General features: G+C 39.2%; 1 protein-coding gene across 4 annotated transcripts in view; it reads left to right on the forward strand.

The window, feature by feature from the left end:
- Window positions 1-13669, forward strand: part of trrap (transformation/transcription domain-associated protein) — a 212335-nt gene that overhangs the window by 43488 nt on the left and 155178 nt on the right. For all 4 annotated transcript variants that reach the window (XM_078558868.1, XM_078558870.1, XM_078558869.1 and 1 more), the window contains 7 exons: window positions 4519-4670; window positions 6699-6898; window positions 7697-7914; window positions 8423-8620; window positions 9638-9898; window positions 10829-10990; window positions 12070-12166. In XM_078558868.1, coding sequence (XP_078414994.1) covers window positions 4519-4670; window positions 6699-6898; window positions 7697-7914; window positions 8423-8620; window positions 9638-9898; window positions 10829-10990; window positions 12070-12166 — 1288 coding nt within the window. The remainder of the gene's footprint in view (window positions 1-4518; window positions 4671-6698; window positions 6899-7696; window positions 7915-8422; window positions 8621-9637; window positions 9899-10828; window positions 10991-12069; window positions 12167-13669) is intronic.

The following is a 13669-nucleotide window of genomic DNA, read 5'->3' on the forward strand; positions in this document are numbered from 1 at the left end:
GCTGAAGGACTTCTGAGGTGTGGTTGAAGAATTTAGAATCATAGGACTTGGAAGAGTTGTGAATTACTGTCATTTTGAAGCTTTCTAAAAGAAATTAATGGCAAAGTTATCACTGGTTATTATTATCACAAAAATATCCCTGGAGAGGGTCCAGAGGAGGTTCACGAGAACGATCCCAGGAATGAAAGGCTTAACATATGAGGAACGTTTGAGGACTCTGGGTCTATACTTCATGGAGTTTAGAAGGATGAGGTGGGGGATCTGATTGAAACTTACAGAATACTGAAAGGCCTGGATAGAGTGGACGTGGGGAAGATGTTTCCATTAGTAGGAGAGACTAGGACCTGAGGGCACAGCCTCAGAGTAAAGGGAAGACCTTTTAGAACAGAGATGAGGAGAAACTTCTTTAGCCAGAGAGTGGTGAATCTATGGAATTCACTGCCACAGCAGGCTGTGGAGGCCAGGTCATTGAGTGTATTTAAAACTGAGATAGATAGGTTCTTGATTGGTAAGGGGATCAAAGGTTACGGGGAGAAGGCGGGAGACTGGAGTTGAGAAACTTATCAGCCATGATTGAATGGCGGAGCAGACTCGATGGGCCGAATAGCCTAATTTCTGCTCCTATGTCTTATGGTCTTATGTTTCGCTGTGTGTTCAGCACCACAGGAAACATTTTGAGTCAGATGATCAAGTATCTATCAGGCAACATATCGCTCAAAATTAAAATAATTTCAGTACTAATATTTATCTGGAAAGTTCATTCTGTGTACCTGTTCTGTGCACTTTTACTTAATATGCAAGGGACTTAAGGGAAACAAGTCACTCTCTTTTGTAACTGGGGAAAATGTAAATCACTAGTGACAGCCAAAAGAGCTTACAATTATATCAAACATGTTTATTTTTTAAAACTTTGGTGAGAGGATTTCATCGCTCTCACTTTTTTTTTCAGTTTATTCTAACCTGATTCCAAATGTTGGGTATTTAAAATGGTTAGGTAATGAGTAAATGTTTTATAAAATAGGGTTAAATCAATAAACTTGTTTTGATTCCTATCCTTCCTCTGGATTGTGAAATGTTTGAAATTGTTGTTTTATTCTAAAGCACACATTAACAAATGATGTTGCAGCTAGTTTCTTAATGTAATTCTAACCACACGGTTAATCCTGGCAACATTGGCAGAATAGAAAATAATTCAGTCGAATAATAGCTGACTACTTAACCCAGGAACAGAATTCAAGTGCCCCTGCTCCATGGTATTCTCTTACTTCAATGCAATGCTCTCCGCCCTGTACACTCTGGGAGGCTGGTACTCCATGTTTGAGGTTGCTACTTGAGTTTGTTTATAATGCTATAAAAGGACAAAATGGAAAAACATCAAATAAAAACATTACTTTACAAATAAAACACAACCCACCGCACCCCAAACTGGTAATAAATACGCAGACTCCATCATATTGCAACACTGCAATACATATTATTTAATTTGACAAATTTAAATAGCGCTGCCAAGGAAAAATCATTTTCTAAACAGTGATACTTGTTTAGTTTGAAAAGCTGATTTAGAATTTTGTTTTTCATATTCCATGGGCAAGGTTTTATGAGTTGAAGAGGGTGATTGAAAGTACTGCTCCTTGTAAATTGCTGTAATAAAATATGTGGCATTCATGACCAGAATTTTAAAAAGACATCTGTACTTCGTGTTTGAACCATGCCATTTTAATACAATTGTAAATGGAAAAACCTAGTCCATAAACATTGAATTGGTGCTAGCAGGCAGTCATTTTCATTTAGTGATATTCTGGTGGTGTTTAAAAAAATAAATTATCTGCCTTAAACTAGACTTATAGTTTGAAGGGATATTTTCATGGTACAGTGAGCTTTTTTGGTTAAAAATACTTTTCATTTTTACTGCATTAATGAGGCCCCACTTCAGTGGTCTGCAGATAAGACTGGACTGTGTAGAAATCTTGATGGGCTGTCATTTAAGTGGATGATTAGGTCTTATGGCTGATTCTAGAAATGGCAGTTGAAAAATATTTTCCTGTTGGACAAATTGTTCACCTTTCAGTAGCATAGTCTCCTGCAAAAGCCCCTTTAGATGAGTGATTTCATATTAACTGTCTAATGTATAGGCAAATTGGTTTTCAGTTTGCAGCCAGCTGCATTATGAAATTTCTCATTTGCGACTTCCAAAGTGAATTTTCCATTGAAGTCACATTGAGGAACAGCATAATACTTGGAGTTTTCGAGTTCTTGTGCTGTCAGTGCGTAGCACACTTGTCTGTGAGCCCCAGTTTGGGTTCAAGTCCCAAACCAGGACCAAGCACAAAAATCAAGGCTGGCACTCCAGTGCAGTACTGTGGGAGTGCTGCACTGTTGAACTGTCGTCTTTTGGATGAGATGTTAAACTAATGCCCTGTCTGTCCTCTCAGATGGACGTAAAGGACCTCATGACATTATTTTGAAGAGTAGGTTAGTTATCCTTGATACCCTGGCCAATATTTACTCCTCAACCAACATCTCAAAAATAGATGATCTGTTAATTATCACATTGCTGTTTGTGGGAGCTTGCTGTGTGCAAATTGGCTGCTGAGCTTTCTAAATTACAACAGTGATTACATTTCAATAAATACTTCATTGACTGGAAAACACCTTGTGACATCCTGAGGTCATGGAAGGTGCTGTAAAAATGCAAATCTTTCTTTGTGTTTTCATTTAAAGGCCTTGGGTTACAGGCAGTGTTTTCTATGCATCCAGTCAAATCTTTGGACATAGCACTCTATCCAGCCTGTCTTAAGTAACAATAATCTTATGCAAAATCATTTGACTAAAACACCATTTGGAGCTTATACTGATTTGTCTCTATATAGAACAGCTCAGGAATGAGTTATTGGAGGTGTCTCTGGCATGGTGAGCAGAACACTAATACTTTGTTTTTTTTATAAAACAAAGTACATTAAAGAACTAGTTTATTTAATGTAAACTAAATATTCAGCAGTGAGCTGCTAGAGGTGGGATTCATCCCACAATGGGAGTGGGTTACAGACAGCTGTATGTTATTTAGTTATCAGTCACAGGATGAATGACTTGTATAGTGCCGTATGTTGCTGTTAAGGATATTATTCCAGTTCAATTTAATTAGATCATTTCCATTTTAAATAATTGACTAACAAGAACAGGGCTTTGCTTGAATTAGTAATCATTCTAGGGTTAAGTTTTATGGATAAATTCATTATTTGTGTAGAATGGCTACACATTCGAGGGTGAAAGAGGCATCTGCATGTATGCTTGCATTTTGGCAAATGTGAATTTTATTTTATCAGGTTGTGTCGTGGTGCACAATGAACACTGTTTAGGACTGAATCATTTTGTTCGAGCAGTATTTTTCCAAGTGGGTTATCATTTGTAATGGTTTTAGAAGATAATTCATATTCCTTAGAGAGCACCTTCCAAACCTATGACCGCTACCATCTAGAAAGACAAGGGCAGCAGACACATGGGAACATCACCACCTGGAAGTTCCCCTCAAAGCCACTCACCATCCTGACTTGGAAATATATCACCGTTCCTTTACTGTTGCTGGGTCAAAATCCTGGAACTCCTTAACAGCATTGCGGGTGTACCTACAGTACATGGACTGCAGCATTTCAAGAAGGCAGCTTACCCCACCACTTTCTCAAGGGCAATTAGGGATGGGTAATAAATGCTGGCCTATCCAGTAATGTCCACATCACGTGAATTAATTTAAAAAAATCTCAGATACTTTCATGTCTTAATTGGTGTCCGGAGCAAAGCAGTGATCTGCCATTGCCCTTGCCATGAATCGACTAACCACAGGAGAAGCATTGGGTTTTTCTACATTAAAAATAAAGAAATAGTACATAGTACAATCATTCTTGTAATTATCATAGAATCGGCCTCTTTGAAATGGCTATCCCACGTTTCAAAAGGCCTAGTTTTATAGTATATTGGGGGCAGTAAAACTTTTTATAAAGATCAGACAAACCAACTGTGTGTTCCTCCTGTGTGAAAAGGATATTTGAAAGGAAAACTATAGATGCAGGATGAATATATTGCTATCATGAATGTGACTGATTCAATTTACATCCCGTTGAAAGTTTGTTCAGGAGAGAATTTTATTCTATTAGAGTATGTGTGTTAATTAACCAGACATAGCGCTCCAGGTTTTTGTCCCAGCTGAGTGCCAAAATAGTTGTAGTTTAAAAACTCCTTGATATGTCTACTGTAAGTAGCATAATAGTAAACTACTGCCTCTTTATGGTAGATGCAATGTGCCAGTTTGGCAATCTGCTAAGAATACCTGCTCTTGTAATGTCATTGCATGCAGGGGCAGCGTGCCATTGCATGAACAGCGCTTCATGTTTTGAATGTGGATTAGCTGTGTTGTTTATGTCTTAGAATTCCACAGAGATTTTTATGAACTTTCAGTGAGGCACAAGAGAGAACTTTTAAACAGTTTAGATTTTGTGTGCAAATGCTGTTTGGTTTTTATTTTAGGCAATTGAAACCGCGTTGGATTGTCTGAAGAGTGCCAACACAGAGCCATATTATCGCCGCCAGGCTTGGGAAGTTATCAAATGCTTTTTGGTGGCAATGATGAGCTTGGATGACAACAAACACTCACTGTACCAACTACTTGCCCATCCAAAGTACGGTCAGCAGAGATTCAGTTTAATAATTGAGTGCAAAAGCTGGTCACTACATGCATAATCTACAGTTTATCTTTACACAAGAGTCTTAAAAAAAAAAGGTTTGAAAGCTGCATTTTATATGGGGAGTGGGTGGGAAAGTGAAGCAATTGATGAACCTTGATCGTACTGAATGGTGGAGCAGGCTCAAAGGCCTGTATGGTCGTCTACTGCTCCTATTTCTTATGTTATTATTAATCACTTTAAAACTTGTTCCTATTAATATCAACAATTACAATTCTGGTTTCATTCAGCATATAATGACAGCGCATGCACTGTGCAGATTAACTGAAGAGAGTTCTTTTTCATTTTTTGGTATGGTTTGCACTGTAAGTTTCCACTACCACTTGTTCCAAGGTAAATGATGAGCATAATTACAACTGATTTAGGAACATGCTTATCACCCCTCATGCTTTTTGCATTTTGGGCATGTTCAATGAACAGCATATTCCAGGCAAAACTGTGAAATAATATATCTATTGGCCTTCTGCCAGAAAATTAAATTTAATTATTACAGTAGCTTTACTATTCCAGCAACCCTCTCACTATTGGGATACTTGCAGCTATCATTTAGTTACTGAATGTTATTGCATGCTAGAATGTTTTGTGATGACTTGGGGAACACTGTGTGATGGAGGTTGGCATTTTACCACTCCAGTGCTAAGCATTTGTCTTGAGTAAACAGTGAAATGCTTCCTTCACAGTAAGCGGAACTTATAGGATTTTCCAAAAGGGAAGGAGCAGAAATTGTTTCAGTTGTGATAGAACACAGTTACTCAGCCGTGGAGCGCTGGGTCTTAAGTCTTCACACATCATTTTGGGGTGTCCAAACTGCGCATTGTACATACTGGGGCCAGTTTTGGTTGGGGCGATGGTTATTGAATTATTGAAGTACCAGGATAAAGTTCAGCTTCAATATAAATTTCTATAGGAGGAGACACATAAATAGAGCTTTTGTAACCCCTTTCCAAAAAGGATTTGGTTACATGTTAGAATGCAAATCTTTATTTGTCAGATTGTTGATTGGAAATTTAAAAAATTTGCCTTATAGTTTAGCAATCCCAGGGTGCTGTGATGTTTTTAATGTTAACTGCTCAAATGAAAAAAAGAGTAAACACCTTTTGTTGTAAGAATGTTAGACTAATTTGGTTTCAGAAGCAGCCTCCATTACTTAACAAGTTAACCAACAAGCAACTGAGCCATACAGAGCCTTGGGCATGATCCATGGGCTATGCTGACTTCACAAGGAAGAGGATAGGACACTACAAATGGCCTTGGCACCCTTATTTTAGGAAAGGAAACACTTGGGTTCTGTTGCTTCTGTTGGCTAACTGGAGGTTCCCTATTGGAAGTGTGTGCAGGTGTGAGGTGAGGGCAGGGTATTGGCTCAGCCGCAAGGTCATCTCTAGGTGAATAACTAACCAGCGCTTGATATCAAATGTTTCCTGTGATCTATAGACACTCGATTGAGATAAGGAGGGCATCAATTGTCTACTGAGCCACACCAAAGCTCTTCAGAGAAGGGGGTAAAACTGGCAAGAGGAAAACTTCTCTCAGTAAAAGCCATGCTGGAATCTATCTAGTGATAAGGGCAGCAGCATAAGCATTTCTCAATCTTGGCATAATAGCTCTTTTTGTCTGCCAAATTGATTAATATTTCAGCCTTTCAAAAACAAATGAAATGACTTGAGCACAGCGTACTGTAAATATTGAAACGTCACTCAATAATCACATTTGGTTGTCAGCGCTTGTACCATTCAGAGCACATTTGCCTTATTTGCAGCAGCTGGCCCTAAAAAGCTGTGATGAAATTGAACCATCCATCTTATTTGTGGTCAGTTGCTGACAGTATTAAAATAGAGTAATTGAATTGGGTCAGCTCTATCAAAATGTAAAAGAAACTCTTATACTCGCTGTGAGATTTTCATGGTTGACTTGTTAATAATGCGGTGAGTGGTTTTCTCGAATTAATTTCATTTTGTCTCGCAGCTTCACAGAGAAGGCGATACCCAGTGTAATTATATCGCACCGTTACAAAGCACAGGACACACCCGCTCGTAAAACATTCGAACAGGCTTTGACAGGCGCGTTTATGTCAGCTGTCATTAAAGATTTACGGCCTAGTGCTCTGCCTTTTGTGGCCAGCTTAATCCGTCACTATACCATGGTGGCAGTAGCTCAACAGTGTGGTGAGTAAATGTCACCTTCTGCATGGGTGAGATTGAACTGGGGGCTTTGACATTTTTGGAAGTTGTAATAAGAAAATAAGAACTGAAAGGAGGATATTACTCTGGTTTAGTTCACAAGTGTGAAATTCCTATCATAATTCAAAACGTAAAAATGCATTATTGGGTCTACCTGAGGCATTAAGTCAACCCATTGGAGCTCTGATCACAAGGTTGTATTATAAGAAATATCCTTTTCTGCATCTACCTATATTTTAAAAAGAACATGTTTTTTATAACATTTCTGTTGTTCTGTAGTAACGATATTTTCTTTTTTCAACATGATAACATGTACAGCTATTTCAAACAAATTAGCTACCATATTCAACTAAGAAAAGAAAACTACTTAATGCCTTTCATGACTTTGGGCCACCCCATAGCATTTTACAGTGAATGAAGTATTTTGAAATGTTATCACTGTTGTAATGTTGGAAACACAGCAGCCAGTTTGCACTCAGCAAGCTTCCACAAACAGCATTGAGAGAAATGATCGGATAATTTGCCTAGCTTTAGAAAATACTTTCATGAGAGGAGCTTATTGCCCAGTGGTTGGGTGCTGTGGTCTAACTTGTAACTTTTTACAACATGCTGCCTCCCTTAGCCTTGCAGCATTTTCATTCAGTGAATTTAATTTAGCAGTTCCTGCGTTTTTGCCTGCACTAATATATAAATTATTGAAGCTATCTTTTATTTTTGGCCTGTAGTTCTGATTTTTATTTGGCATGCGGTATAATTAAGGAATCTTTCATGGTGTTTCCCTAGGCCCATTCTTGCTCCAGTGTTACCAAGTAGGCAGTCAGCCAAGCACAGCCATGTTCCACAGTGAAGAAAATGGATCAAAAGGAATGGACCCGCTTGTTCTTATTGATGCTATAGCCATCTGCATGGCTTATGAGGAAAAGGAACTCTGCAAAATAGGCGAGGTGGCTCTGGCTGTTATCTTTGATGTAGCAAGCATAATCCTAGGCTCAAAGGAACGGGTAGGTACTTGAATTTCTAATGAGACACATGTTGGATTTTGTCACAAAAGCATAGCCATCTTTAATTTACAATCTTGTAGCAAAGATCCCAAAATAGAAAGCAGAACTTGCATTCATATAGCACCTTTCACAACTTCAATGTCCCAAAGCGCTTCACAGCCAACAGTGTACTTTGAAGTGCATTCACTTGTAATAGATGAAATGTGGCAGCCACTTTGTGCACAATAAGCTCCCACTAATAGATTGTGATAATGGCCTGTTGATCTGTTTTTAGTGGTGCTGATTGGGGGGACAACTACTGACCAGAATACTGTGTGGGGAGGGGTGTTGGAGTTCTTCAAAATAGCGCCCTGGGGTTTTTTTGATGTCCACCTGAAAAGACAGATGGGATTTCTCATCCAAAAATCTGATAGATGTCACATCCTGTTCAAGTTAGTAAATATATCAGTAGAATTTCTGGTGTATTGGACGTTGTCAAATGAGTAACCATTTTTTAAAATTCTGCTAGGCATGCCTGTTACCATTATTTTCTTACATTGTGGAGCGTCTTTGCGCCTGCTGTTATGAACAAGCTTGGTATGCTAAACTCGGAGGTGTCGTGTCCATTAAGTTCTTGATGGAACGCCTTCCTTTGATCTGGGTCCTACAGAATCAGCAAACCTTTCTGAAGGCTCTCCTTTTCGTCATGATGGATTTGACTGGCGAGGTATATGCTTTTCTTATGTGGGTGTGGGATACATGAAGTTTATGGCATTTTACATGACAAAAGGCAGTATTTCTAACCAGCTCATGCTAGTGTTAAACTTCTGCAGCTGAATTGGATATGGTTTGAAACTAGATTTTTAAACAAGTGAGTGTGGTCAACCTTTTTTGTTCTTTTGCAAAGGCAGCATATGAAGAATTTGGGGTCAACTGCACAATAGTGCATCCATTTAAAATCATTGGCCACAGAACAATGACAACTGACCTGGATGACCTAATTGCTGATCTGCACTTTCAATGCATAAAGCCCTTCATGAGGAGGGCTGATTTATGAAATATGCCCCATTGTTTCAAATGAAATGTGTCTGGTTGCCTTGTTTGATTATATTTTTGTCAATTATGTGCTTATGACTTGAGTGAGATGAACTGATGAGTATACTGTAGTGCTATTATGTAGTAAAATAACACTCTAATTGTAATAATTGCCACACTGTGGCTGTTCAGAATTTGACAGCTGTCCATTCAAGGGAAAATGTGAATTTTTAACCGGTGACAGCATACACAAAAATACTTAGCACCACTAGAGAAACGGAGGGGGATGCATTACTAGAGTAATGTAGAGGCAGAACTGTAGTAACCTCTTGGCTCTGCCTGATCCAGATTGCTCGATGCTACCTGTATGCATAGACATTTCTTGGTGGTGTTCTTTGCACCTGCTGAGCAGCAATGTCCATATCAACAAGGAGTAAAAAATATATTTGATGTACTAAGACTAAATACTGCTGATTCTCTGAGAAGGGATGAGGAGACTTGCTACTTTGTCAAATATAAAATATTAAGTTGTGCTGAGTGAAAGAGATTTCTGGTCACATGGAAATGGGAAAATCCACCTGAGTAAAACTTGTGCTTTGGCTGCAAGGGCGTGAAGGGATATGACTTAATGGCCAGTTAATGCCTTTAACATAGTAAAGCATCCAAAGGCAGTTCGCAGTATTATTAAACAAAATGTACTTCTATGCAGGTTTCCAATGGAGCAGTTGCAATGGCCAAGACCACCTTAGAACAGTTACTAGTTCGCTGTGCAACACCCTTGAAGGATGAAGAGAAGTCTGAAGAGCTGCTCTCAGCTCAGGAAAAGTCATTTCATCACGTGACCCATGACTTGGTGCGGGAAGTGACCTCGCCGAACTCCACTGTGCGGAAGCAGGCCATGCATTCTTTGCAAGTGCTTGCCCAAGTAACGGGGAAAAGTGTAACAGAAATCATGGAGCCCCACAAAGAGGTGCCGTATAAATAGTGCATTATTTCACCTAACTGGAGGTGTACTTCATAACTTGAGATTTTCAATCTTTGACCATTAATGAAGAGAAAGTCACTTGTAGATCAGGGTGGCTTTTAGGGCAAATGTAACCATGAATAGATGAGAAACCCCACCCACTATAACACACATGAACTTGCTAGGACAGGATGGCGGGGGTTCAAGGGCATAAACCTAACTTGTCAGGAAGATCTAATAATGAAGAAAATAGGATGACTATCTTATTGGGATTATCATTGTTCTTCAAAGGGAGAATTTTTCTACATGAGTGATCCTTAAACAATTAACTGTGATCTTTGGGGATGAACAGAAATTTTCTGTCTGGATGTGTTATCATGTTGAAGATACATTATGTTGTCTCCTTTGGTAAACAGATAGGTTCAGAGAGGAACCTTAATGTAATGTTTTTCCTTAGTTCTGTTGAAGAGTCATACGGACTCGAAACGTTAACTGTGTTCCTCTCCGCAGATGCTGTCAGACCTGCTGAGTTTTTCCAGGTATTTTTGTTTTTGTTTTGGATTTCCAGCATCCGCAGTTTTTTGCTTTTAACCTTAATGTAATGCTGCCTTGACATTGTCACACCACCATCTTAAAAGTTGACTCTGGCACTAGAATTTTTAGCCTGGATTTTACCATGGATAACCTGGTGACCTCAGCAATATGCGTGTAGTTCTTCAATTCCAAGTGTGAAACAATGAAGTGGATAATAAGCTTTTTTATTTTAGAGATGAATTGACAGAACTGTGGAAATTGAGAGTTCCCTAATGTTGTTTGCATTTGGGATGAGCTTGAGACCTTCAGTTTATGCAATTTGTATTGAGAAGTGTCATTGGTACAGTACTGATCTAAGTGCAGAATGCTAATTTGATCATGGATTCTTCCCTGTGCTGTCAGGTCCTACAAGACATGGTTCCACCGAAAAAGCATTTACTACGACATCAACCAGCAAATGCTCAGATCGGATTGATGGAAGGAAATACTTTTTGCACCACTCTACAGCCCAGGCTGTTCACCATGGATCTCAATGTAGTGGAGCACAAAGTATTTTATACAGAGGTAAGGGCTGGATATCTGTACTTTCTCAGCTATTCTCTATCATTCTCTGCTTTCCGCTGTGAGCTTTTCTATGGCCGTTCACGTTGAGCAATATGGTTTCTCTAAAATTGCTACAACTGTAGTGATTAAATGGGACAATCTGTCCAACAAGTCATTAATTCATCAAAAAAGAAAATCCAGTTATTTTGGCTGAAGATTCAGCTTCTGGAGTTTTTAATTAAAGTTCAGACTTGCTATCTATTTTGTCAACCGAAGCATTTTAGTTTCAAGGCCATTTATGTAGATAGCTTTCAGTGGCTAGAGAGAGTCATTTGCTTCAGGTTTGTGTATCTTGGACAATTCCAGTCACAATATTAGGGTGTTAATATTTCCGCAAATCATTCAGGAGGCTGGATAGCTGCCACAGAACTCAAAGATGCTTGCTTTCACATTGGGAAAAGCCTCTGGGCAATACTGAGGGAATACTGCACTGTCAGAAATGCCACCTTTTCGATGAGGCATTAAAACGAGGCTCTGCCTGCCCTCCCAGATGGTTGTAAAAGATTCTGTGGCATTATTTGAAGAACCGTAGAACCCTGCCGATATTTATCTCACGCCCAATTAAAACAGATTATATCATTGCTGTTTGTGGGAACTTGCTGAGTGCAAATTGGCTGCCATGTTTTCTACATTACAACAGCGAAAACACCCCTGTGTTTGTGAAGGACTTTGGGATGTCTTGAGATGGTGAATGATTTAGACCTGTAACTGAATTGATCTCAACTTGATTATCATTGTTAACTTCACTGCAAGTTCCATTTAGGTTTGCAGCATTTTTTCATGATTTTACCACTGCACTGCAGGCATTTTTGAAACAATTCAAGTTCCAGTCCCTGACCACTAATGACAAACGATAAATTAAGTGCAGGGGTTTTGTTTAAAAATAGAAGCAAGTTTTCAAGATGTGTTTGCAAAATGATTTATGCACTGAAAGTATTTGCACAGACGGAAAGCTGTCATCAGTAACAAATGTCTATTAGTTGAATACTTCTATTTAGCAAGCGGTGTTCAACCTGTTGCATGCTTTTATCTTGTTACAGTTGCTAAATCTGTGCGAGGCAGAAGATGTTGCACTTATGAAACTACCATGCTACAAAAGCCTGCCTTCACTTGTGCCTTTACGCATTGCTGCCCTGAGTAAGTGAACTATGGTAACAAAAAAGCAGAAAGACTGTCTTAAAATGTCCAGCAGTTATTTTTACCCAAACCCTCATTCAATTTGGAACTACTTTGCAACATATTAAAAGACAACTCGAGGACTGTTAAAATGCCAGTTCATTTTGGTGTTGCTTTAAGAGGAAATTTATGTATGGTTAATAGTATTTTGTTCATGGATGGGGTTTGAAAAGATGTAGCAAGGCTGGTCTGTATGGTAGCATAAACATGTAATGCTAATAATTGACGTTATGGCTACACAAACTTGAGGGCCAACACTGGAGAAGAGAGATGCAGGTCAGAGGAGGATTATGTGGATCCTCCCCTGGGCTACCCTTGCATGCACATTAATGGCTATTGGCAAAATAGCGGCAGCAGTATAAGATTTGGGAGCAACCTGTTCAGGTGCTGGTAAATGGGGAGGCAATGGTGTAGTGGTATTGTTGTCGCTGGAATAGTAATCCAGAGACCCAGGGTAATGCTCTGGGGACCCGGGATCGAATTGCGATATGGCAGATGATAGAATTTGAATTCAATAACAATCTGGAATTATAAGCCTAATGATGACCATGAAACCATTGTCGATTGTTGTAAAAACCCATCTGGTTCACTAATGTCCTTTAGACAATAAATGCTGTCCTAGCCAGTGACACCCACATCCCATGAATTAATTTTTAAAAATGTGGCTTGATGTGGGGGGATGGGTAAAGCCGTGGAGGTTGGGATGTGTGCAGGGGCTCCGAGAAAGCTGATGGAGATGTGTTTTTAAAAAAAAAGTAATGACTAATGCAGAAACCACCTGTGGAAATTAATAGCATTTAGAATCCCTCCTGTCCAACACAGTACTACAGCCTGCTTTAACATGACTAGAAAACTCAGGGCTGGAAAATCGGTAAATCTAGAAGCCCATAAAAATTTTACAGGCCCGATGGAGCACGTTGTAGCAGGTCAGGGAGCATTAAGCTAATGACCTGCTTTAAAGTGCGCATTACAAGTTTAGTTTAAAATAAAAAAATATACAGGGGATTAGAACCCACAGCAGTCAGCATTATATTTTCAACAAGACGTTTATGTTCTTAATGTATCCCGCAGCATAGATTAAAAAAATAAATAAAAATGAAGCATTAACGCTTGCTGTGTTGGGACACGACTGCTTCGATACATTGAAAAGGAGAATAGTGCTTGATTTAAGCCTTCCCCATTTTTTCTATAGTTCATGCTTTCTTCTCATACTAATTGCACATTAGCATGTACAATTATAGAATGGAGGAACAAGAGGTTACCCTACAGCTGCTTGAACCTTGGAAATCACTTCAAGATCTCAATTTTGAAATTTTCACTTGACCTCTCCAGCCTCACCAGCTTTCTGAGGGAGGGGAGCTCCAGATCTCCACTATCCTTTGTGTGAAGAAGTGCTTCCTAACATCACCCCTGAGAGGCCTGGCTCTAATTTTAAGGTTATGCCCCCAAGCTCTGGATTCTCCC

The sequence above is a fragment of the Cetorhinus maximus genome, chromosome 15 (genome assembly GCF_964194155.1).
Source record: "Cetorhinus maximus chromosome 15, sCetMax3.hap1.1, whole genome shotgun sequence".
Classification (NCBI taxonomy): Eukaryota; Metazoa; Chordata; class Chondrichthyes; order Lamniformes; family Cetorhinidae; genus Cetorhinus; species Cetorhinus maximus.